The 26,387-nt window shown below is 42.7% G+C and overlaps 3 protein-coding genes across 3 annotated transcripts; all 3 read right to left on the reverse strand.

Moving 5' to 3' along the window:
* Positions 1 to 5,656: 5,656 nt before the first annotated feature.
* LOC146005547 (vomeronasal type-2 receptor 26-like) lies at positions 5,657 to 7,153 on the reverse strand. Its single transcript, XM_083145149.1, has 2 exons — positions 7,150 to 7,153; positions 5,657 to 6,564 (listed from the first exon to the last, which is right to left on the reverse strand). Exons 1-2 carry the CDS (start codon positions 7,151 to 7,153, stop codon positions 5,657 to 5,659), a joined length of 912 nt encoding a protein of 303 aa, XP_083001275.1.
* A 7,417-nt stretch (positions 7,154 to 14,570) lies between these two features.
* Positions 14,571 to 16,069, reverse strand: LOC146006527 (vomeronasal type-2 receptor 26-like). The gene is made up of 2 exons (XM_083145408.1): positions 16,066 to 16,069; positions 14,571 to 15,478 (listed from the first exon to the last, which is right to left on the reverse strand). Exons 1-2 carry the CDS (start codon positions 16,067 to 16,069, stop codon positions 14,571 to 14,573), a joined length of 912 nt encoding a protein of 303 aa, XP_083001534.1.
* Positions 16,070 to 23,509: 7,440 nt separating this feature from the next.
* On the reverse strand, positions 23,510 to 25,008 carry LOC146007595 (vomeronasal type-2 receptor 26-like). The gene is made up of 2 exons (XM_083146462.1): positions 25,005 to 25,008; positions 23,510 to 24,417 (listed from the first exon to the last, which is right to left on the reverse strand). Exons 1-2 carry the CDS (start codon positions 25,006 to 25,008, stop codon positions 23,510 to 23,512), a joined length of 912 nt encoding a protein of 303 aa, XP_083002588.1.
* Between the last annotated feature and the right edge of the window lie 1,379 nt (positions 25,009 to 26,387).

Consider the following 26,387-nt stretch of genomic DNA (forward strand, 5'->3'; position numbering starts at 1 on the left):
AGGGAAAAATTGGGTACTCTTTACTTAGATGGGCGCCAGCGATTGAAATCGCGGTCGTCGGGGGTAAAAATCGCGGTCATCGCGGGCATCGCGGGTAAATCGGGATGGCCGCGATGCCCGCGATGACCGCGATTACCGCGATTTTCCCATAGGGAACAATGTTAAAACGGCTGATTGACCGCGATTTCACTGTTAAATGCCTCAATGGACCCGATTTGGGGGCAAATAGGCCAAATTAACCCTTAAATGTCCCCCCCAAATTTTTAACCACACCCCACGATCCACGCCAACCCGAAGCGTGGCGAGCGCAGCGAGCCCGCGAGGGGCGGCGGTACGCATCCTCCGACCTTTTCATGCCCTACTATCCACTAGGGCGTGGTGTGAGAATATAATAGTGTGGCGTGCGCAGCGAGCCACCGAGCCCGAAGCGTGGCGAGCGCAGCGAGCCCCGCGAGGGGACGCGGATACCTTCACAGGTAGACGCGTCCCCTCGCGGGCTTCACAGGTGTCCGCCTCGCCACGGACACCTGTGAAGCCCGCGAGGGGACGCGCATAACTGTGAAGGTATCCGCGTCCCCTCGCGGGGCTCGCTGCGCTCGCCACGCTTCGGGCTCGGTGGCTCGCTGCGCTCGCCACACTATTATATTCTCACACCACGCCCTAGTGGATAGTAGGGCATGAAAAGGTCGGAGGACGCATACCGCCGCCCCTCGCGGGCTCGCTGCGCTCGCCACGCTTCGGGTTGGCGTGGATCGTGGGGTGGCGTTAAAAATTTGGGGGGACATTTAAGGGTTGATGGGCTCTGTGGCCCATTTAACATTGATTCCTATGGCCAAATCGGGTGGATTGAGGCATTTAACAGTAAAATCGGGTCCATCGTGCGTTTTAACATTGATTCCTATGGGAAATCGGGAGCATCGCGTCGCGGGCATCGCGGGTACATTTATAGCCGGCCGCGACGCGACCGACACGATTTCCATGTTTAACATTGGTTTCAATGGGAAATCGCGGGCATCGCGTCGGTCGCGTCGCGGCCAGACATAAATGTACCCGCGATGCCCGCGACGGGCGCCCATCTAGGTAAAGAGTACCAAAAATTGTACATTTGGTACAGTTTTTACTTGCCGGTACAGACTGTCAACAAACGGCAAATCTGGGAACAGTTGGAGGGCATGCTATGATGCATTAATTTGTTTTGTGTTTTGTGTGTGCTGTACTGTTTTTGTTTGTGTGTTGTAGTGTATGTTGTTGTGTTTGTTGTGTTGTGGGTATCTGTCCAAGAGTGTGAGGTGCACTACATCTATACGGTATATGTGTTGTGTGTATCTGTGCTATGTTTAAGTGTGTGTATGTGGTGTGTTTGTGTATCTGTGCAATGTTTAAGTGCGTATGTTGTAATGTCTTTGGGTGTCTGTAGTGAATGTGTGTGTGTTTTGTACTGTTATAGGTGTGTTATGTGTGTGTTGTGTGTATCTGTCCTATGTACATAGGTGTGCTATGTATATATGTGTTTAAGTGTGTGTGTTCTGTGTGTTGTAGTGTTTTTGGATGTGTGTTGTACTGTGAGTGGTGTGGTGTGTTATGTGTGTATGTTGTGCTGTGTATATCTCTCCAATGTGTAAGTGTGTGAGTTGCGTTACGTATATGTGTGTGTGCAGTGTATTGTGCGTATCCTTGCAATGTTTAAATGTGTGTTCTGTGTGTTTCAGTATCTGAGCAATTTTTAAGTGTATGTGTTCTGTGAGTTTTTGTTTTTGTATTGTTTTTGGATGTGTGTTGTAGTGTATGTGGGTTTGTGTTGTACTGCATATGGGGGGTTATTCTAGTTCACTCTTTCTGACATAATCCTTCTTAGATGGACAAAACCATGTGCACTGCAGGTGGGGCAGATGTAACATGTGCAGAGAGAATTAGATTTGATGGGGTTTTTCTTCAAAGTGAGATCTATATTGCAGTGTTAAAGTAAAGCAGTCAGTATTTTCCCTGCACAGAAACAAAATAATGCACCCAAATCTAATTCTATCTGCATCTGTTACATCTGCCCCCTGCAGTGCACATGGTTTTGTCCATCTTAAAAGAATTTGCCTCTAAGAGTAAACTAGAATAAGGCCCATGGTGTGCAATATGTGTGTGAGTGTTCTGTTGTGTGTATCTGTCCATTGTGAAAGTGTGTGAGTAGCACTGCATATATATTGTGTGCGTATGTGGTGTACTGTGTGTGTACAATGTGTACGTGTGTGATGTGTAGTATATGTATATCCTCAATTATAACTATTTGTTTAAAGCCTTGACCATAATGTTAGAATGTGTCATTCATGCTCAATGACAGCAAAGAAAGCAGATGTGGAATTGTTCCTCTCCATCTTTTTTCCAGATCATCAATCTAGGCAAATTGAACCTTGGTGTTTTCTAAATGAAATTTCCCAAAAACGGCTTTGAGGTGCACACCACCAGGTACATAGGTACCTTGTTGCTGAATTTGGTGGCTTTAAATGCCACAGTGTGTCTGCAATGCGACATAAATGCACACACAGGCACGCACAACTTCAACTTTTTATGTAGATTTTGAATAAGTAGCTGCAGTTTTGAAAGGGTCGTTGTCCCTATTACCATCGAACAGGAGATACATTTTTCCCAAATACTTTAATGGACCTGTTAATTTAGACCCACTATGAACAGTACTTTGCATACTGAGTAGCGCAAACAGCTTTTATTGTACTCTGCTGTGATGGCAGTGGCTATAAGTGATATATTTATAATTATAATGGAAAGAGATAAAAGCTCCTCCCTAAGTTCCTGGATGCCAAAACACTGTGCTTAGCATTTATATACTTTTTTTTTTTATTTTGAGTACTAAACCGCTTTTATTGTACTGTGCTATAAGTGATATCTTTATATAATGGGGAGAGATAAATGCTCCTGAGCAAGTTCATCTATACCAAAACACTGTGCTTAGCATCTCCATACAGCTTTATGTAGCACTTTGCATACTAATGTCAATGTCTAATTTTTCCCAGCATATAATTTCCATAATTATAATTATAACCATGCCCATGACATTAATATAGTCAGGGATAAATAATTTTATCCCATATATGCCAAGTTTGGTCTCTAAATGAGTAGAATTATAATAGCTGTCAGATGACAGTTATTAGAATTCTATATCATATTGCACTCACATGTTATAACAAATTATAAGTTCACATTAGAGTAGTCATAAGAAAACCAGCATTAGAGATGAAGTCATTAACATTCCCAAACACCAGTGAACCATACAGGATACAGAAAACAAAGGGGCGTGTCTATAGGCTAGTGATACCAGGTGAATGAATGGATTCTCTCCTCCCCCGAGAGTTCTCTTGGAAAGAAAGAGAAAACCACACTGGTAGTTGCTGTTCGAACTAGACGCAGGGAGGATGGGTCTGGCCTCGCCGGGAGGTTCCTTCCATTACATATGGATTTGGACGTGATAAGTACATATGTATCATCAAACTGAATTGTGCGCCAGGACTAGGATATGATTAATGGACTGGATGTTTAGGAGTATTATGATGCAGAGAGCTACGTGTGAGATATAGGAAAGATGTATTCTAGGAGTATGAGTAGCAAAAGTGATATTTTGATCTGTTAAGATAGGATATTGTTTTACTGGTTAGATTGAGATTTACAACCCTGTATCATGAAAGATTGTGTGCTCAGCCATGTGCTATCATCATGGATTGTATTGTGTTTCACAATAGCTACATATAGCAGCGGTTGGTAGATTATGGATAAACATATAGATTGGTATTTGAAAGGATAAGCTGTAGTGATTAAACTGATTTGAACATGGTGGATGCTATTACTATGTAAGCAGAATGAGGCCTGGAATCAATTGTAGACATGTGCTCAGGCCCCGGCCTGCAGTGTGTCCTTTGTGTAGGTAAACGGTTAACATTGGTGTTTGGACTGGCCCTTGTGTGTCCTAGTGTGATTGCAAAGGAGTTCTGTAGTATATTGTATGGATTCTTTGTATTCAGGTTTAGAGTGTGTTTGCTCAGAGGGAAGCATGTATTTGAAAGCATGTGTAAGGCTATGCGTGAGCATGAATGGACTCTTTGTATTAAAGAGTGTGAATGCTTTGTGTAATATCCAGTGAGAATATCTAGATAAACTGGCGGAATAAACCAACATATATGTAACAGGTGTTGTTAGCATGATGCTCGGATTGTGTGTGTGTGTAATGGCATGTGATGTGATTATGGTATGATTAGTCCTTAGAAGTGTATAGTGCCAGTTAGGTGTTCTGTACAGAGAAGTACATTGTAGCCTAATGATATTCAAATAGTGTATGCTGCAGGGATAGTGTGTTTGATGAATGTGCAAGTTATATTCAGGATTGTGAGTATCGCATGATGCTGGTTAGAGGTAATTTGGAGTAAATGTTGTGGGCAGAATATATAAATGTACAGGCAGTTTATGTGTGATTGCCAGGCAGCTGTTTGAGTCTGTAGATTGTTAAGGTTCTTTTGTGTGCCATGTGGAGGAATCCAAGATGGCGGAATGCCATGCGGCAGACCAACATGTGATCTGGCTAAGATGGCCGACAATTAGTTATTATAAAATGGCTGCTGCACCATGGCCACGCCCCCTCCCGCGCTGTATTCACATTCACATATATATATCACTGAGGTTAGCTTTATTTAAGGATGCTGGAGTAAATAATCGTTATTAAGTATAATTCCTGTATTGTTATATTTATTATCCATGATACAGCTTCATCTGGTTACACTTATAAATAATATTCATTGATTATAAATCTGGACATTCTCTTATTGATTGCGTGCGACATAAATAAATTAGATAGACTTTGCATATATAAATAAATGTACTTCAATACTAAGTAGCTGAAACACATACTGCACTAATATAATAAGAGAAGGACCAAATATCATTCGAACCAGGAGCTCATTGGCCGTATTGGCTATGGGACATAGGCACTCACACAACTTCCCCATTGTCCAGGTTTTAGCTAACTTTATGAGATTCTGATTAATGTTGTCACCTCTACCCTGATACTTCCCCCTCCCCTGGGAGACTGCTCTTTTCACATGCAATGAAGCCAGTGTGAATAATGTAAATATCATCCAAGTCCCATAGCCAGAATCCCCTTCAAGCTGGGCAGACAATTGGAGCATGCAACAGCATAGGTTTTACATGTCTGAGGGGAACGCTGAAGGTGCATCTCATTACGCTAGTTAAAACACACAGGGGCTGCTTACAAAGGCACGCATGTATAAATGTCTCACCATATTACATTTTACCCATAATCTTGTGATTTCCATTGTGACACATTCGCTTTTACTCAGACATCAGTTGTGACCGGTGATCATATAATTCTTTATTTTTTGTTGTTGTAATAAATGTATTTCCTCATTAACTATATAAATACCTGCTAAACAATCACACCATGCAGGAGAGGAAACAAGGGCTGGTCCAATGTTTATGTCTAAATACTGTATTTTCACTATTGTATTAGATTTACAAAGAGCATTAAATGTAAGAATGTAATAGGTTAGATGTGTAACTCTGTAGAGGTACCTATACATATTGATAAAAGGGTATGACATCAGGGGAAAAGGTTGAGGCATTGTATAATAATGCTCTACATGAGGCTTTACATATTGTTTTTCACAATAATGATTTTTCTGGAGTTAAGTTCTGGTTTTATAAGCAGAATATAAAGTTTTGGGAGAAATATACAGCCCAGGACTCCAGCACATGAAGTCAGTATGGCGAATATCTCCACAGCCACCGCATCTTTCCCCTTGGTGCTCAGATAAGCCGGGATCATTGCAACCCACACACTGCAGAACACCAGCATGCTGAATGTGATGTACTTGGCCTCATTAAAGCTGTCCGGTAATGTCCTCACCATGAAAGCCAGAACAAAGCTCACAGCAGCCAGGATCCCCATGTAACCCAACATACAGCAAAACCCAATCACTGACCCTTCATTACACTGAATGATAATTATTCCCTGGTAGGTGTGATGGTCATACTCCTGGTAGGGAGGAGACACAGACAGCCAGACACCACAGATCAGAGCTTGGACAGAGGAGCACACAATGACCACATAATGAGACAATTTGAGTGTGACCCACTTCCTCCAGGTACTGCCGGGTTTGGTGGCTTTAAAAGCAATGCAGACATTAACAGTTTTGGCCAGTACAGAAGAGACAGCTGTGGAGAAGAAGATCCCAAATGACGTCTGCCTCAGCCTGCAGGTTATATCCAACGGCCGGCCGAGGAACAAGAACACAGAGAGGAAGCTCAGCAAGATGGAGACCAGGAGAATGAAGCTTACAGTACGATTATTTGCTTTCACAATTGGGGTGTCCAAGCAATAAATAAAGTTCCCTAGTATGAATAATGTCATGGCAGAGAAAAATAAAGCTGTCACTGAAGATATTAGCACCACAATGTCCTGCTCATATGACAGAAAGTTGTATGTTTTGGGAACACATCTTACTTGTCTCTCATCCGGCCACTCTTCATCAGGACACCTATGGCAGATCTCACTGTCTAAAATGAAACATAAAACACACATCAATAGTCATTAGAAAAAACAGCCTCTATCCATTTTATTAGCACAAGGATGTTCAACCTTCTGTTAACCTAATGGGGGTATTCAGTCCCAGACAATATTTCAAACGGGTGGAAATATTGTCCGTTTTGTCAAGATAAAGTCAAATTGATATTCAATGGGCAGCAAGATTCCTGTTTTTTTGGGCGAGAATGCCATTCCTTTCGCCAAATAATGGTCCTTGCACTATTCAACGCTCCTGGTTTTCCAAAAATGAACAGCAAGCTTTGCCTTGTTTGCTGCTTTGTGCTCGCCATTGCTCACCCTTGTTTTTTTATGAGATTTTTCGCGTACGTTGCTGTTTGTGTATTCAATGCTTAAACAGCTCACTTTATTTTGGAATGCTTCTTTATTTTGTTCTCTGCATCTTTTCTAGGTGAATTCAACTTACGTACTTATTAAAAAAAAAGTATTTTCTTTGATTTATGGTGACTCCAAGTCTATTTTTCGTGGGAACCCCCCCCCCCCCATGATGCATTTTGTTCTCACTATTTATTATACCCATGATTCACCTTAGTTATTACCCATGATTCACCTCTTCTTCCTCACTACTTCATTTGGCCTTTGAGAAGATATACACAGCTTTAGCTGTTTGCTGATTTGGAATAGTTTTTTTTAGGCTAATTTGCATTTCTCTGCATCTCTGCAATATTTGAAGACTGGCTACAACAACTCAGTCCACCTCCTCATATGCCGCATTGGCCAATGCTCGCCATCAGGGGCAGCCAGCAGCTGATGCATTAAATAGGGTGAGCAGGAGGCATAGTGAGGGGTGGAAAAAACTATGCCGGAGCATTGAATACTGTCCAATGTTGGGACCATTTTTTTTAAATTGTCCTAATATATTCTGACAGTTTAAAAGTTGGTAGATTGGCAAAAACATTTGCATGTTGTTGACTATGTTCATGGATTTGACAATCCAGCGGCCGTTTTGACAATGCAGCTTTTAATCTGCACAGGTGGATCCCGTCCAAAACAAACTGCGATAAAATACTGAATACTGAGCCAAGATAGGACACCGCCTATATATCTCATGTGAAATTAGTGCACAGGATAACTATTGTAAACATATTACAGATGGGGCCATCTCTGTCAGGTGTGCTTGTGCATTGAGGTGACTTGACAGAGCACGCCATTTGCCAGGACATAGACTCACAGCCATCTTACATACATGCACTCCTCATTTGCCCCAAGGCACACTAAGCCATTTGCTGGGAGCCACTCAGATGAGAGCAGATCCATCTGTATCTACAGTATGTGAATGCATTTTTGTATGACCACAATATTGAAGTCAAATAACACTGTGCTAGTACTCTGTGAAGATTGAAATTGAGAATAACACATTCTGAAACAAATAATAAAAAAAAACTTTGTTTGTATCTTAGAATGTTCGGTCAAACACATATTAAACAACATGTACTAAATAATACATATAATAAGTATATGTGCACATACACATGGCGCGCCACTCATCAGACTGCAAATGGCGGGGATGCGCGAGTCTCACTTGCTCCCGTATCCCACTCAGCTGGGTGGCAGGGAGAGGGGTCAGGGTGCTTCCCTGCCCATCTCTGCTTCAGGGAGTGGACAGAGCGGGCAATGAGTGGGGAGACAGGCAGGGAGCGGGGACAGGGCTGCAGGGCTACTGGGAGAATGGGGGGAGCATGCATCACATGGCGCATACCGCGGGATGGCGATGGCGATAGCCTCATCAGGAGCCGTATTAATGAGAGCAGCTCCATCTGTATAAACCAGCGGTTCTCAAACTGTGGGTCCTGACCCCAAAGTGGGTCCGACCTTCTCAGCATGGGGTCACGACTCCATGTTGCTGGCCATCAGGCTGATGACTTTTCTAATCTTAGTCAGTGATTCAAGGAGTCTGAAAAGTCTGTTTAATTGTCTGTTATTTGAGACTCCTCCCATCACTCTGTGCCTCCACAATGCTGCCATGTATGTGCTGTCTGCTGCCTACACATGTGATGTGATGGGTTATGGTATATCAGACTCCTCCCATCACTCTGTGCCTCCACAGTGCTGCCATGTATATGCTGTCTGCTGACTACACGTGTGATGTGATGGGTTATGGTATATTAGACTCCTCCCATCACTCTGTGCCTCCACAATGCTGCCATGTATGTGCTGTCTGCTGCCTACACATGTGATGTGATGGGTTATGGTATATCAGACTCCTCCCATCACTCTGTGCCTCCACAGTGCTGCCATGTATATGCTGTCTGCTGACTACACGTGTGATGTGATGGGTTATGGTATATTAGACTCCTCCCATCACTCTGTGCCTCCACAATGCTGCCATATATATGCTGTCTGCTGACTACACGTGTGATGTGATGGGTTATGGTATATTAGACTCCTCCTATCACTCTGTGCCTCCACAATGTTGCCATGTATATGCTGTCTGCTGACTACACGTGTGATGTGATGGGTTATGGTATATTAGACTCCTCCCATCACTCTGTGCCTCCACAATGCTGCCATGTATATGCTGTCTGTTGACTACACGTGTGATGTGATGGGTTATGGTATATCAGACTCCTCCCATCACTCTGTACCTCCACAATGCTGCCATGTATATGCTGTCTGCTGACTACACGTGTGATGTGATGGGTTATGGTATATCAGACTCCTCCCATCACTCTTTGCCTCCACAATGCTGCCATGTTTTTGCTGTATCCTTACTACACGTGTGATGTGATGGGTGTTGGTATATCAGACTCCTCCCATCACTCTGTGCCTCCACAATGCTGCCATGTATGTGCTGTCTGCTGACTACACGTGTGATGTGATGGGTTATGGTATATCAGACTCCTCCCATCACTCTGTACCTCCACAATGCTGCCATGTATGTGCTGTCTGCTGACTACACGTGTGATGTGATGGGTTATGGTATGTCAGACTCCTCCCATCATTTTGTGCATCCAACCCGAAGCGTGGCGAGCGCAGCGAGCCCGCGAGGGGCGGCGGTACGCATCCTCCGACCTTTTCATGCCCTACTATCCACTAGGGCGTGGTGTGAGAATATAATAGTGTGGCGTGCGCAGCGAGCCACCGAGCCCGAAGCGTGGCGAGCGCAGCGAGGTAGACGCAGCGAGGTAGACGCGTCCCCTCGCGGGCTTCACAGGTGTCCGCCTCGCCACGGACACCTGTGAAGCCCGCGAGGGGACACGCATAACTGTGAAGGTATCCGCGTCCCCTCGCGGGGCTCGCTGCGCTCGCCACGCTTCGGGCTCGCTGCGCTCGCCACACTATTATATTCTCACACCACGCCCTAGTGGATAGTAGGGCATGAAAAGGTCGGAGGACGCATACCGCCGCCCCTCGCGGGCTCGCTGCGCTCGCCACGCTTCGGGTTGGCGTGGATCGTGGGGTGGCGTTAAAAATTTGGGGGGACATTTAAGGGTTAATGGGCTCTGTGGCCCATTTAACATTGATTCCTATGGCCAAATCGGGTGGATTGAGGCATTTAACAGTAAAATCGGGTCCATCGTGCGTTTTAACATTGATTCCTATGGGAAATCGGGAGCATCGCGTCGAGGGCATCGCGGGTACATTTATAGTTGGCCGCGACGCGACCGACACGATTTCCATGTTTAACATTGGTTTCAATGGGAAATCGCGGGCATCGCGTCGGTCGCGTCGCGGCCAGACATAAATGTACCCGCGATGCCCGCGACGGGCGCCCATCTAGGTAAAGAGTACCAAAAATTGTACATTTGGTACAGTTTTTACTTGCCGGTACAGACTGTCAACAAACATAGGTGTGCTATGTATATATGTGTTTAAGTGTGTGTGTTCTGTGTGTTGTAGTGTTTTTGGATGTGTGTTGTACTGTGAGTGGTGTGGTGTGTTATGTGTGTATGTTGTGCTGTGTATATCTCTCCAATGTGTAAGTGTGTGAGTTGCGTTACGTATATGTGTGTGTGCAGTGTATTGTGCGTATCCTTGCAATGTTTAAATGTGTGTTCTGTTTGTTTCAGTATCTGAGCAATTTTTAAGTGTATGTGTTCTGTGAGTTTTTGTTTTTGTATTGTTTTTGGATGTGTGTTGTAGTGTATGTGGGTTTGTGTTGTACTGCATATGGGGGGTTATTCTAGTTCACTCTTTCTGACATAATCCTTCTTAGATGGACAAAACCATGTGCACTGCAGGTGGGGCAGATGTAACATGTGCAGAGAGAATTAGATTTGATGGGGTTTTTCTTCAAAGTGAGATCTATATTGCAGTGTTAAAGTAAAGCAGTCAGTATTTTCCCTGCACAGAAACAAAATAATGCACCCAAATCTAATTCTATCTGCATCTGTTACATCTGCCCCCTGCAGTGCACATGGTTTTGTCCATCTTAAAAGAATTTGCCTCTAAGAGTAAACTAGAATAAGGCCCATGGTGTGCAATATGTGTGTGAGTGTTCTGTTGTGTGTATCTGTCCATTGTGAAAGTGTGTGAGTAGCACTGCATATATATTGTGTGCGTATGTGGTGTACTGTGTGTGTACAATGTGTACGTGTGTGATGTGTAGTATATGTATATCCTCAATTATAACTATTTGTTTAAAGCCTTGACCATAATGTTAGAATGTGTCATTCATGCTCAATGACAGCAAAGAAAGCTGATGTGGAATTGTTCCTCCTCCATCTTTTTTCCAGATCATCAATCTAGGCAAATTGAACCTTGGTGTTTTCTAAATGAAATTTCCCAAAAACGGCTTTGAGGTGCACACCACCAGGTACATAGGTACCTTGTTGCTGAATTTGGTGGCTTTGAATGCCACAGTGTGTCTGCAATGCGACATAAATGCACACACAGGCACGCACAACTTCAACTTTTTATGTAGATTTTGAATAAGTAGCTGCAGTTTTGAAAGGGTCGTTGTCCCTATTACCATCGAACAGGAGATACATTTTTCCCAAATACTTTAATGGACCTGTTAATTTAGACCCACTATGAACAGTACTTTGCATACTGAGTAGCGCAAACAGCTTTTATTGTACTCTGCTGTGATGGCAGTGGCTATAAGTGATATATTTATAATTATAATGGAAAGAGATAAAAGCTCCTCCCTAAGTTCCTGGATGCCAAAACACTGTGCTTAGCATTTATATACTTTTTTTTTTTTTATTTTGAGTACTAAACCGCTTTTATTGTACTGTGCTATAAGTGATATCTTTATATAATGGGGAGAGATAAATGCTCCTGAGCAAGTTCATCTATACCAAAACACTGTGCTTAGCATCTCCATACAGCTTTATGTAGCACTTTGCATACTAATGTCAATGTCTAATTTTTCCCAGCATATAATTTCCATAATTATAATTATAACCATGCCCATGACATTAATATAGTCAGGGATAAATAATTTTATCCCATATATGCCAAGTTTGGTCTCTAAATGAGTAGAATTATAATAGCTGTCAGATGACAGTTATTAGAATTCTATATCATATTGCACTCACATGTTATAACAAATTATAAGTTCACATTAGAGTAGTCATAAGAAAACCAGCATTAGAGATGAAGTCATTAACATTCCCAAACACCAGTGAACCATACAGGATACAGAAAACAAAGGGGCGTGTCTATAGGCTAGTGATACCAGGTGAATGAATGGATTCTCTCCTCCCCCGAGAGTTCTCTTGGAAAGAAAGAGAAAACCACACTGGTAGTTGCTGTTCGAACTAGACGCAGGGAGGATGGGTCTGGCCTCGCCGGGAGGTTCCTTCCATTACATATGGATTTGGACGTGATAAGTACATATGTATCATCAAACTGAATTGTGCGCCAGGACTAGGATATGATTAATGGACTGGATGTTTAGGAGTATTATGATGCAGAGAGCTACGTGTGAGATATAGGAAAGATGTATTCTAGGAGTATGAGTAGCAAAAGTAATATTTTGATCTGTTAAGATAGGATATTGTTTTACTGGTTAGATTGAGATTTACAACCCTGTATCATGAAAGATTGTGTGCTCAGCCATGTGCTATCATCATGGATTGTATTGTGTTTCACAATAGCTACATATAGCAGCGGTTGGTAGATTATGGATAAACATATAGATTGGTATTTGAAAGGATAAGCTGTAGTGATTAAACTGATTTGAACATGGTGGATGCTATTACTATGTAAGCAGAATGAGGCCTGGAATCAATTGTAGACATGTGCTCAGGCCCCGGCCTGCAGTGTGTCCTTTGTGTAGGTAAACGGTTAACATTGGTGTTTGGACTGGCCCTTGTGTGTCCTAGTGTGATTGCAAAGGAGTTCTGTAGTATATTGTATGGATTCTTTGTATTCAGGTTTAGAGTGTGTTTGCTCAGAGGGAAGCATGTATTTGAAAGCATGTGTAAGGCTATGCGTGAGCATGAATGGACTCTTTGTATTAAAGAGTGTGAATGCTTTGTGTAATATCCAGTGAGAATATCTAGATAAACTGGCGGAATAAACCAACATATATGTAACAGGTGTTGTTAGCATGATGCTCGGATTGTGTGTGTGTGTAATGGCATGTGATGTGATTATGGTATGATTAGTCCTTAGAAGTGTATAGTGCCAGTTAGGTGTTCTGTACAGAGAAGTACATTGTAGCCTAATGATATTCAAATAGTGTATGCTGCAGGGATAGTGTGTTTGATGAATGTGCAAGTTATATTCAGGATTGTGAGTATCGCATGATGCTGGTTAGAGGTAATTTGGAGTAAATGTTGTGGGCAGAATATATAAATGTACAGGCAGTTTATGTGTGATTGCCAGGCAGCTGTTTGAGTCTGTAGATTGTTAAGGTTCTTTTGTGTGCCATGTGGAGGAATCCAAGATGGCGGAATGCCATGCGGCAGACCAACATGTGATCTGGCTAAGATGGCCGACAATTAGTTATTATAAAATGGCTGCTGCACCATGGCCACGCCCCCTCCCGCGCTGTATTCACATTCACATATATATATCACTGAGGTTAGCTTTATTTAAGGATGCTGGAGTAAATAATCGTTATTAAGTATAATTCCTGTATTGTTATATTTATTATCCATGATACAGCTTCATCTGGTTACACTTATAAATAATATTCATTGATTATAAATCTGGACATTCTCTTATTGATTGCGTGCGACATAAATAAATTAGATAGACTTTGCATATATAAATAAATGTACTTCAATACTAAGTAGCTGAAACACATACTGCACTAATATAATAAGAGAAGGACCAAATATCATTCGAACCAGGAGCTCATTGGCCGTATTGGCTATGGGACATAGGCACTCACACAACTTCCCCATTGTCCAGGTTTTAGCTAACTTTATGAGATTCTGATTAATGTTGTCACCTCTACCCTGATACTTCCACCTCCCCTGGGAGACTGCTCTTTTCACATGCAATGAAGCCAGTGTGAATAATGTAAATATCATCCAAGTCCCGTAGCCAGAATCCCCTTCAAGCTGGGCAGACAATTGGAGCATGCAACAGCATAGGTTTTACATGTCTGAGGGGAACGCTGAAGGTGCATCTCATTACGCTAGTTAAAACACACAGGGGCTGCTTACAAAGGCACGCATGTATAAATGTCTCACCATATTACATTTTACCCATAATCTTGTGATTTCCATTGTGACACATTCGCTTTTACTCAGACATCAGTTGTGACCGGTGATCATATAATTCTTTATTTTTTGTTGTTGTAATAAATGTATTTCCTCATTAACTATATAAATACCTGCTAAACAATCACACCATGCAGGAGAGGAAACAAGGGCTGGTCCAATGTTTATGTCTAAATACTGTATTTTCACTATTGTATTAGATTTACACAGAGCATTAAATGTAAGAATGTAATAGGTTAGATGTGTAACTCTGTAGAGGTACCTATACATATTGATAAAAGGGTATGACATCAGGGGAAAAGGTTGAGGCATTGTATAATAATGCTCTACATGAGGCTTTATATATTGTTTTTCACATTAATGATTTTTCTGGAGTTAAGTTCTGGTTTTATAAACAGAATATAAAGTTTTGGGAGAAATATACAGCCCAGAACTCCAGCACATGAGGCCAGTATGGCGAATATCTCCACAGCCACCGCATCTTTCCCCTTGGTGCTCAGATAAGCCGGGATCATTGTAATCCACACACTGCAGAACACCAGCATGCTGAATGTGATGTACTTGGCCTCATTAAAGCTGTCCGGTAATGTCCTCACCATGAAAGCCAGAACAAAGCTTACAGCAGCCAGGATCCCCATGTAACCCAACATACAGCAAAACCCAATCACTGACCCTTCATTACACTGAATGATAATTATTCCCTGGTAGGTGTGATGGTCATACTCCTGGTAGGGATGAGACACAGACAGCCAGACACCACAGATCAGAGCTTGGACAGAGGAGCACAAAATGACCACATAATGAGACAATTTGAGTGTGACCCACTTCCTCCAGGTACTGCCGGGTTTGGTGGCTTTGAAAGCAATGCAGACATTAACAGTTTTGGCCAGTACAGAAGAGACAGCTGTGGAGAAGAAGATCCCAAATGACGTCTGCCTCAGCCTGCAGGTTATATCCAACGGCCGGCCGAGGAACAAGAACACAGAGAGGAAGCTCAGCAAGATGGAGACCAGGAGAATGAAGCTTACAGTACGATTATTTGCTTTCACAATTGGGGTGTCCAAGCAATAAATAAAGTTCCCTAGTATGAATAATGTCATGGCAGAGAAAAATAAAGCTGTCACTGAAGATATTAGCACCACAATGTCCTGCTCATATGACAGAAAGTTGTATGTTTTGGGAACACATCTTACTTGTCTCTCATCCGGCCACTCTTCATCAGGACACCTATGGCAGATCTCACTGTCTAAAATGAAACATAAAACACACATCAATAGTCATTAGAAAAAACAGCCTCTATCCATTTTATTAGCACAAGGATGTTCAACCTTCTGTTAACCTAATGGGGGTATTCAGTCCCAGACAATATTTCAAACGGGTGGAAATATTGTCCGTTTTGTCAAGATAAAGTCAAATTGATATTCAATGGGCAGCAAGATTCCTGTTTTTTTGGGCGAGAATGCCATTCCTTTCGCCAAATAATGGTCCTTGCACTATTCAACGCTCCTGGTTTTCCAAAAATGAACAGCAAGCTTTGCCTTGTTTGCTGCTTTGTGCTCGCCATTGCTCACCCTTGTTTTTTTATGAGCTTTTTCGCGTACGTTGCTGTTTGTGTATTCAATGCTTAAACAGCTCACTTTATTTTGGAATGCTTCTTTATTTTGTTCTCTGCATCTTTTCTAGGTGAATTCAACTTACGTACTTATTAAAAAAAAAGTATTTTCTTTGATTTATGGTGACTCCAAGTCTATTTTTCGTGGGAACCCCCCCCCCCCCCCATGATGCATTTTGTTCTCACTATTTATTATACCCATGATTCACCTTAGTTATTACCCATGATTCACCTCTTCTTCCTCACTACTTCATTTGGCCTTTGAGAAGATATACACAGCTTTAGCTGTTTGCTGATTTGGAATAGTTTTTTTTAGGCTAATTTGCATTTCTCTGCATCTCTGCAATATTTGAAGACTGGCTACAACAACTCAGTCCACCTCCTCATATGCCGCATTGGCCAATGCTCGCCATCAGGGGCAGCCAGCAGCTGATGCATTAAATAGGGTGAGCAGGAGGCATAGTGAGGGGTGGAAAAAACTATGCCGGAGCATTGAATACTGTCCAATGTTGGGACCATTTTTTTTAAATTGTCCTAATATATTCTGACAGTTTAAAAGTTGGTAGATTGGCAAAAACATTTGCATGTTGTTGACTATGTTCATGGATTTGACAATCCAGCGGCCGTTTTGACAATGCAGCTTTTAATCTGCACAGGTGGATCCCGTCCAAAACAAACTGCGATAAAATACTGAATACTGAGCCAAGATAGGACACCGCCTATATATCTCATGTGAAATTAGTGCACAGGATAACTATTGTAAACATATTACAGATGGGGCCATCTCTGTCAGGTGTGCTTGTGCATTGAGGTGACTTGACAGAGCACGCCATTTGCCAGGACATAGACTCACAGCCATCTTACATACATGCACTCCTCATTTGCCCCAAGGCACACTAAGCCATTTGCTGGGAGCCACTCAGATGAGAGCAGATCCATCTGTATCTACAGTATGTGAATGCATTTTTGTATGACCACAATATTGAAGTCAAATAACACTGTGCTAGTACTCTGTGAAGATTGAAATTGAGAATAACACATTCTGAAACAAATAATAAAAAAAAACTTTGTTTGTATCTTAGAATGTTCGGTCAAACACATATTAAACAACATGTACTAAATAATACATATAATAAGTATATGTGCACATACACATGGCGCGCCACTCATCAGACTGCAAATGGCGGGGATGCGCGAGTCTCACTTGCTCCCGTATCCCACTCAGCTGGGTGGCAGGGAGAGGGGTCAGGGTGCTTCCCTGCCCATCTCTGCTTCAGGGAGTGGACAGAGCGGGCAATGAGTGGGGAGACAGGCAGGGAGCGGGGACAGGGCTGCAGGGCTACTGGGAGAATGGGGGGAGCATGCATCACATGGCGCATACCGCGGGATGGCGATGGCGATAGCCTCATCAGGAGCCGTATTAATGAGAGCAGCTCCATCTGTATAAACCAGCGGTTCTCAAACTGTGGGTCCTGACCCCAAAGTGGGTCCGACCTTCTCAGCATGGGGTCACGACTCCATGTTGCTGGCCATCAGGCTGATGACTTTTCTAATCTTAGTCAGTGATTCAAGGAGTCTGAAAAGTCTGTTTAATTGTCTGTTATTTGAGACTCCTCCCATCACTCTGTGCCTCCACAATGCTGCCATGTATGTGCTGTCTGCTGCCTACACATGTGATGTGATGGGTTATGGTATATCAGACTCCTCCCATCACTCTGTGCCTCCACAGTGCTGCCATGTATATGCTGTCTGCTGACTACACGTGTGATGTGATGGGTTATGGTATATTAGACTCCTCCCATCACTCTGTGCCTCCACAATGCTGCCATGTATGTGCTGTCTGCTGCCTACACATGTGATGTGATGGGTTATGGTATATCAGACTCCTCCCATCACTCTGTGCCTCCACAGTGCTGCCATGTATATGCTGTCTGCTGACTACACGTGTGATGTGATGGGTTATGGTATATTAGACTCCTCCCATCACTCTGTGCCTCCACAATGCTGCCATATATATGCTGTCTGCTGACTACACGTGTGATGTGATGGGTTATGGTATATTAGACTCCTCCTATCACTCTGTGCCTCCACAATGTTGCCATGTATATGCTGTCTGCTGACTACACGTGTGATGTGATGGGTTATGGTATATTAGACTCCTCCCATCACTCTGTGCCTCCACAATGCTGCCATGTATATGCTGTCTGTTGACTACACGTGTGATGTGATGGGTTATGGTATATCAGACTCCTCCCATCACTCTGTACCTCCACAATGCTGCCATGTATATGCTGTCTGCTGACTACACGTGTGATGTGATGGGTTATGGTATATCAGACTCCTCCCATCACTCTTTGCCTCCACAATGCTGCCATGTTTTTGCTGTATCCTTACTACACGTGTGATGTGATGGGTGTTGGTATATCAGACTCCTCCCATCACTCTGTGCCTCCACAATGCTGCCATGTATGTGCTGTCTGCTGACTACACGTGTGATGTGATGGGTTATGGTATATCAGACTCCTCCCATCACTCTGTACCTCCACAATGCTGCCATGTATGTGCTGTCTGCTGACTACACGTGTGATGTGATGGGTTATGGTATGTCAGACTCCTCCCATCATTTTGTGCATCCAACCCGAAGCGTGGCGAGCGCAGCGAGCCCGCGAGGGGCGGCGGTACGCATCCTCCGACCTTTTCATGCCCTACTATCCACTAGGGCGTGGTGTGAGAATATAATAGTGTGGCGTGCGCAGCGAGCCACCGAGCCCGAAGCGTGGCGAGCGCAGCGAGCCCCGCGAGGGGACGCGGATACCTTCACAGGTAGACGCGTCCCCTCGCGGGCTTCACAGGTGTCCGCCTCGCCACGGACACCTGTGAAGCCCGCGAGGGGACACGCATAACTGTGAAGGTATCCGCGTCCCCTCGCGGGGCTCGCTGCGCTCGCCACGCTTCGGGCTCGGTGGCTCGCTGCGCTCGCCACACTATTATATTCTCACACCACGCCCTAGTGGATAGTAGGGCATGAAAAGGTCGGAGGACGCATACCGCCGCCCCTCGCGGGCTCGCTGCGCTCGCCACGCTTCGGGTTGGCGTGGATCGTGGGGTGGCGTTAAAAATTTGGGGGGACATTTAAGGGTTAATGGGCTCTGTGGCCCATTTAACATTGATTCCTATGGCCAAATCGGGTGGATTGAGGCATTTAACAGTAAAATCGGGTCCATCGTGCGTTTTAACATTGATTCCTATGGGAAATCGGGAGCATCGCGTCGAGGGCATCGCGGGTACATTTATAGTTGGCCGCGACGCGACCGACACGATTTCCATGTTTAACATTGGTTTCAATGGGAAATCGCGGGCATCGCGTCGGTCGCGTCGCGGCCAGACATAAATGTACCCGCGATGCCCGCGACGGGCGCCCATCTAGGTAAAGAGTACCAAAAATTGTACATTTGGTACAGTTTTTACTTGCCGGTACAGACTGTCAACAAACATAGGTGTGCTATGTATATATGTGTTTAAGTGTGTGTGTTCTGTGTGTTGTAGTGTTTTTGGATGTGTGTTGTACTGTGAGTGGTGTGGTGTGTTATGTGTGTATGTTGTGCTGTGTATATCTCTCCAATGTGTAAGTGTGTGAGTTGCGTTACGTATATGTGTGTGTGCAGTGTATTGTGCGTATCCTTGCAATGTTTAAATGTGTGTTCTGTTTGTTTCAGTATCTGAGCAATTTTTAAGTGTATGTGTTCTGTGAGTTTTTGTTTTTGTATTGTTTTTGGATGTGTGTTGTAGTGTATGTGGGTTTGTGTTGTACTGCATATGGGGGGTTATTCTAGTTCACTCTTTCTGACATAATCCTTCTTAGATGGACAAAACCATGTGCACTGCAGGTGGGGCAGATGTAACATGTGCAGAGAGAATTAGATTTGATGGGGTTTTTCTTCAAAGTGAGATCTATATTGCAGTGTTAAAGTAAAGCAGTCAGTATTTTCCCTGCACAGAAACAAAATAATGCACCCAAATCTAATTCTATCTGCATCTGTTACATCTGCCCCCTGCAGTGCACATGGTTTTGTCCATCTTAAAAGAATTTGCCTCTAAGAGTAAACTAGAATAAGGCCCATGGTGTGCAATATGTGTGTGAGTGTTCTGTTGTGTGTATCTGTCCATTGTGAAAGTGTGTGAGTAGCACTGCATATATATTGTGTGCGTATGTGGTGTACTGTGTGTGTACAATGTGTACGTGTGTGATGTGTAGTATATGTATATCCTCAATTATAACTATTTGTTTAAAGCCTTGACCATAATGTTAGAATGTGTCATTCATGCTCAATGACAGCAAAGAAAGCAGATGTGGAATTGTTCCTCTCCATCTTTTTTCCAGATCATCAATCTAGGCAAATTGAACCTTGGTGTTTTCTAAATGAAATTTCCCAAAAACGGCTTTGAGGTGCACACCACCAGGTACATAGGTACCTTGTTGCTGAATTTGGTGGCTTTGAATGCCACAGTGTGTCTGCAATGCGACATAAATGCACACACAGGCACGCACAACTTCAACTTTTTATGTAGATTTTGAATAAGTAGCTGCAGTTTTGAAAGGGTCGTTGTCCCTATTACCATCGAACAGGAGATACATTTTTCCCAAATACTTTAATGGACCTGTTAATTTAGACCCACTATGAACAGTACTTTGCATACTGAGTAGCGCAAACAGCTTTTATTGTACTCTGCTGTGATGGCAGTGGCTATAAGTGATATATTTATAATTATAATGGAAAGAGATAAAAGCTCCTCCCTAAGTTCCTGGATGCCAAAACACTGTGCTTAGCATTTATATACTTTTTTTTTTTTTATTTTGAGTACTAAACCGCTTTTATTGTACTGTGCTATAAGTGATATCTTTATATAATGGGGAGAGATAAATGCTCCTGAGCAAGTTCATCTATACCAAAACACTGTGCTTAGCATCTCCATACAGCTTTATGTAGCACTTTGCATACTAATGTCAATGTCTAATTTTTCCCAGCATATAATTTCCATAATTATAATTATAACCATGCCCATGACATTAATATAGTCAGGGATAAATAATTTTATCCCATATATGCCAAGTTTGGTCTCTAAATGAGTAGAATTATAATAGCTGTCAGATGACAGTTATTAGAATTCTATATCATATTGCACTCACATGTTATAACAAATTATAAGTTCACATTAGAGTAGTCATAAGAAAACCAGCATTAGAGATGAAGTCATTAACATTCCCAAACACCAGTGAACCATACAGGATACAGAAAACAAAGGGGCGTGTCTATAGGCTAGTGATACCAGGTGAATGAATGGATTCTCTCCTCCCCCGAGAGTTCTCTTGGAAAGAAAGAGAAAACCACACTGGTAGTTGCTGTTCGAACTAGACGCAGAGAGGATGGGTCTGGCCTCGCCGGGAGGTTCCTTCCATTACATATGGATTTGGACGTGATAAGTACATATGTATCATCAAACTGAATTGTGCGCCAGGACTAGGATATGATTAATGGACTGGATGTTTAGGAGTATTATGATGCAGAGAGCTACGTGTGAGATATAGGAAAGATGTATTCTAGGAGTATGAGTAGCAAAAGTGATATTTTGATCTGTTAAGATAGGATATTGTTTTACTGGTTAGATTGAGATTTACAACCCTGTATCATGAAAGATTGTGTGCTCAGCCATGTGCTATCATCATGGATTGTATTGTGTTTCACAATAGCTACATATAGCAGCGGTTGGTAGATTATGGATAAACATATAGATTGGTATTTGAAAGGATAAGCTGTAGTGATTAAACTGATTTGAACATGGTGGATGCTATTACTATGTAAGCAGAATGAGGCCTGGAATCAATTGTAGACATGTGCTCAGGCCCCGGCCTGCAGTGTGTCCTTTGTGTAGGTAAACGGTTAACATTGGTGTTTGGACTGGCCCTTGTGTGTCCTAGTGTGATTGCAAAGGAGTTCTGTAGTATATTGTATGGATTCTTTGTATTCAGGTTTAGAGTGTGTTTGCTCAGAGGGAAGCATGTATTTGAAAGCATGTGTAAGGCTATGCGTGAGCATGAATGGACTCTTTGTATTAAAGAGTGTGAATGCTTTGTGTAATATCCAGTGAGAATATCTAGATAAACTGGCGGAATAAACCAACATATATGTAACAGGTGTTGTTAGCATGATGCTCGGATTGTGTGTGTGTGTAATGGCATGTGATGTGATTATGGTATGATTAGTCCTTAGAAGTGTATAGTGCCAGTTAGGTGTTCTGTACAGAGAAGTACATTGTAGCCTAATGATATTCAAATAGTGTATGCTGCAGGGATAGTGTGTTTGATGAATGTGCAAGTTATATTCAGGATTGTGAGTATCGCATGATGCTGGTTAGAGGTAATTTGGAGTAAATGTTGTGGGCAGAATATATAAATGTACAGGCAGTTTATGTGTGATTGCCAGGCAGCTGTTTGAGTCTGTAGATTGTTAAGGTTCTTTTGTGTGCCATGTGGAGGAATCCAAGATGGCGGAATGCCATGCGGCAGACCAACATGTGATCTGGCTAAGATGGCCGACAATTAGTTATTATAAAATGGCTGCTGCACCATGGCCACGCCCCCTCCCGCGCTGTATTCACATTCACATATATATATCACTGAGGTTAGCTTTATTTAAGGATGCTGGAGTAAATAATCGTTATTAAGTATAATTCCTGTATTGTTATATTTATTATCCATGATACAGCTTCATCTGGTTACACTTATAAATAATATTCATTGATTATAAATCTGGACATTCTCTTATTGATTGCGTGCGACATAAATAAATTAGATAGACTTTGCATATATAAATAAATGTACTTCAATACTAAGTAGCTGAAACACATACTGCACTAATATAATAAGAGAAGGACCAAATATCATTCGAACCAGGAGCTCATTGGCCGTATTGGCTATGGGACATAGGCACTCACACAACTTCCCCATTGTCCAGGTTTTAGCTAACTTTATGAGATTCTGATTAATGTTGTCACCTCTACCCTGATACTTCCCCCTCCCCTGGGAGACTGCTCTTTTCACATGCAATGAAGCCAGTGTGAATAATGTAAATATCATCCAAGTCCCGTAGCCAGAATCCCCTTCAAGCTGGGCAGACAATTGGAGCATGCAACAGCATAGGTTTTACATGTCTGAGGGGAACGCTGAAGGTGCATCTCATTACGCTAGTTAAAACACACAGGGGCTGCTTACAAAGGCACGCATGTATAAATGTCTCACCATATTACATTTTACCCATAATCTTGTGATTTCCATTGTGACACATTCGCTTTTACTCAGACATCAGTTGTGACCGGTGATCATATAATTCTTTATTTTTTGTTGTTGTAATAAATGTATTTCCTCATTAACTATATAAATACCTGCTAAACAATCACACCATGCAGGAGAGGAAACAAGGGCTGGTCCAATGTTTATGTCTAAATACTGTATTTTCACTATTGTATTAGATTTACACAGAGCATTAAATGTAAGAATGTAATAGGTTAGATGTGTAACTCTGTAGAGGTACCTATACATATTGATAAAAGGGTATGACATCAGGGGAAAAGGTTGAGGCATTGTATAATAATGCTCTACATGAGGCTTTATATATTGTTTTTCACATTAATGATTTTTCTGGAGTTAAGTTCTGGTTTTATAAACAGAATATAAAGTTTTGGGAGAAATATACAGCCCAGAACTCCAGCACATGAGGCCAGTATGGCGAATATCTCCACAGCCACCGCATCTTTCCCCTTGGTGCTCAGATAAGCCGGGATCATTGTAATCCACACACTGCAGAACACCAGCATGCTGAATGTGATGTACTTGGCCTCATTAAAGCTGTCCGGTAATGTCCTCACCATGAAAGCCAGAACAAAGCTTACAGCAGCCAGGATCCCCATGTAACCCAACATACAGCAAAACCCAATCACTGACCCTTCATTACACTGAATGATAATTATTCCCTGGTAGGTGTGATGGTCATACTCCTGGTAGGGAGGAGACACAGACAGCCAGACACCACAGATCAGAGCTTGGACAGAGGAGCACAAAATGACCACATAATGAGATAATTTGCGTGTGACCCACTTCCTCCAGGTACTGCCGGGTTTGGTGGCTTTGAAAGCAATGCAGACATTAACAGTTTTGGCCAGTACAGAAGAGACAGCTGTGGAGAAGAAGATCCCAAATGACGTCTGCCTCAGCCTGCAGGTTATATCCAACGGCCGGCCGAGGAACAAGAACACAGAGAGGAAGCTCAGCAAGATGGAGACCAGGAGAATGAAGCTTACAGTACGATTATTTGCTTTCACAATTGGGGTGTCCCAGCAATAAATAAAGTTCCCTAGTATGAATAATGTTATGGCAGAGAAAAATAAAGCTGTTACTGAAGATATTAGCACCACAATGTCCTGCTCATATGACAGAAAGTTGTATGTTTTGGGAACACATCTGACTTGTCTCTCATCCGGCCACTCCTCATCAGGACACCTATGGCAGATCTCACTGTCTAAAATGAAACATAAAACACACATCAATAGTCATTAGAAAAAACAGCCTCTATCCATTTTATTAGCACAAGGATGTTCAACCTTCTGTTAACCTAATGGGGGTATTCAGTCCCAGACAATATTTCAAACGGGTGGAAATATTGTCCGTTTTGTCAAGATAAAGTCAAATTGATATTCAATGGGCAGCAAGATTCCTGTTTTTTTGGGCGAGAATGCCATTCCTTTCGCCAAATAATGGTCCTTGCACTATTCAACGCTCCTGGTTTTCCAAAAATGAACAGCAAGCTTTGCCTTGTTTGCTGCTTTGTGCTCGCCATTGCTCACCCTTGTTTTTTTATGAGATTTTTCGCGTACGTTGCTGTTTGTGTATTCAATGCTTAAACAGCTCACTTTATTTTGGAATGCTTCTTTATTTTGTTCTCTGCATCTTTTCTAGGTGAATTCAACTTACGTACTTATTAAAAAAAGTATTTTCTTTGTTTTATGGTGACTCCAAGTCTATTTTTCGTGGTATTCCCCCCCCCCCCCCCCATGATGCATTTTGTTCTCACTATTTATTATACCCATGATTCACCTTAGTTATTACCCATGATTCACCTCTTCTTCCTCACTACTTCATTTGGCCTTTGAGAAGATATACACAGCTTTAGCTGTTTGCTGATTTGGAATAGTTTTTTTTAGGCTAATTTGCATTTCTCTGCATCTCTGCAATATTTGAAGACTGGCTACAACAACTCAGTCCACCTCCTCATATGCCGCATTGGCCAATGCTCGCCATCAGGGGCAGCCAGCAGCTGATGCATTAAATAGGGTGAGCAGGAGGCATAGTGAGGGGTGGAAAAAACTGTGCATGCCGGAGCATTTAATACTGTCCAATGTTGGGACCATTTTTTTTAAATTGTCCTAATATATTCTGACAGTTTAAAAGTTGGTAGATTGGCAAAAACATTTGCATGTTGTTGACTATGTTCATGGATTTGACAATCCAGCGGCCGTTTTGACAATGCAGCTTTTAATCTGCACAGGTGGATCCCGTCCAAAACAAACTGCGATAAAATACTGAATACTGAGCCAAGATAGGACACCGCCTATATATCTCATGTGAAATTAGTGCACAGGATAACTATTGTAAACATATTACAGATGGGGCCATCTCTGTCAGGTGTGCTTGTGCATTGAGGTGACTTGACAGAGCACGCCATTTGCCAGGACATAGACTCACAGCCATCTTACATGCATGCACTACTCATTTGCCCCAAGGCGCACTAAGCCATTTGCTGGGAGCCACTCAGATGAGAGCAGATCCATCTGTATCTACAGTATGTGAATGCATTTTTGTATGACCACAATATTGAAGTCAAATAACACTGTGCTAGTACTCTGTGAAGATTGAAATTGAGAATAACACTTTCTGAAACAAATAATAAAAAAAACTTTTTTTTGTATCTTAGAATGTTCGGTCAAACACATATTAAACAACATGTACTAAATAATACATATAATAAGTATATGTGCACATACACATGGCGCGCCACTCATCAGACTGCAAATGGCGGGGATGCGCGAGTCTCACTTGCTCCCGTATCCCACTCAGCTGGGTGGCAGGGAGAGGGGTCAGGGTGCTTCCCTGCCCATCTCTGCTTCAGGGAGTGGACAGAGCGGGCAATGAGTGGGGAGACAGGCAGGGAGCGGGGACAGGGCTGCAGGGCTACTGGGAGAATGGGGGGAGCATGCATCACATGGCGCATACCGCGGGATGGCGATGGCGATAGCCTCATCAGGAGCCGTATTAATGAGAGCAGCTCCATCTGTATAAACCAGCGGTTCTCAAACTGTGGGTCCTGACCCCAAAGTGGGTCCGACCTTCTCAGCATGGGGTCACGACTCCATGTTGCTGGCCATCAGGCTGATGACTTTTCTAATCTTAGTCAGTGATTCAAGGAGTCTGAAAAGTCTGTTTAATTGTCTG

Source organism: Crinia signifera, chromosome 1 (genome assembly GCF_055691185.1).
Source record: "Crinia signifera chromosome 1, ASM5569118v1, whole genome shotgun sequence".
Taxonomy (NCBI): domain Eukaryota; kingdom Metazoa; phylum Chordata; class Amphibia; order Anura; family Myobatrachidae; genus Crinia; species Crinia signifera.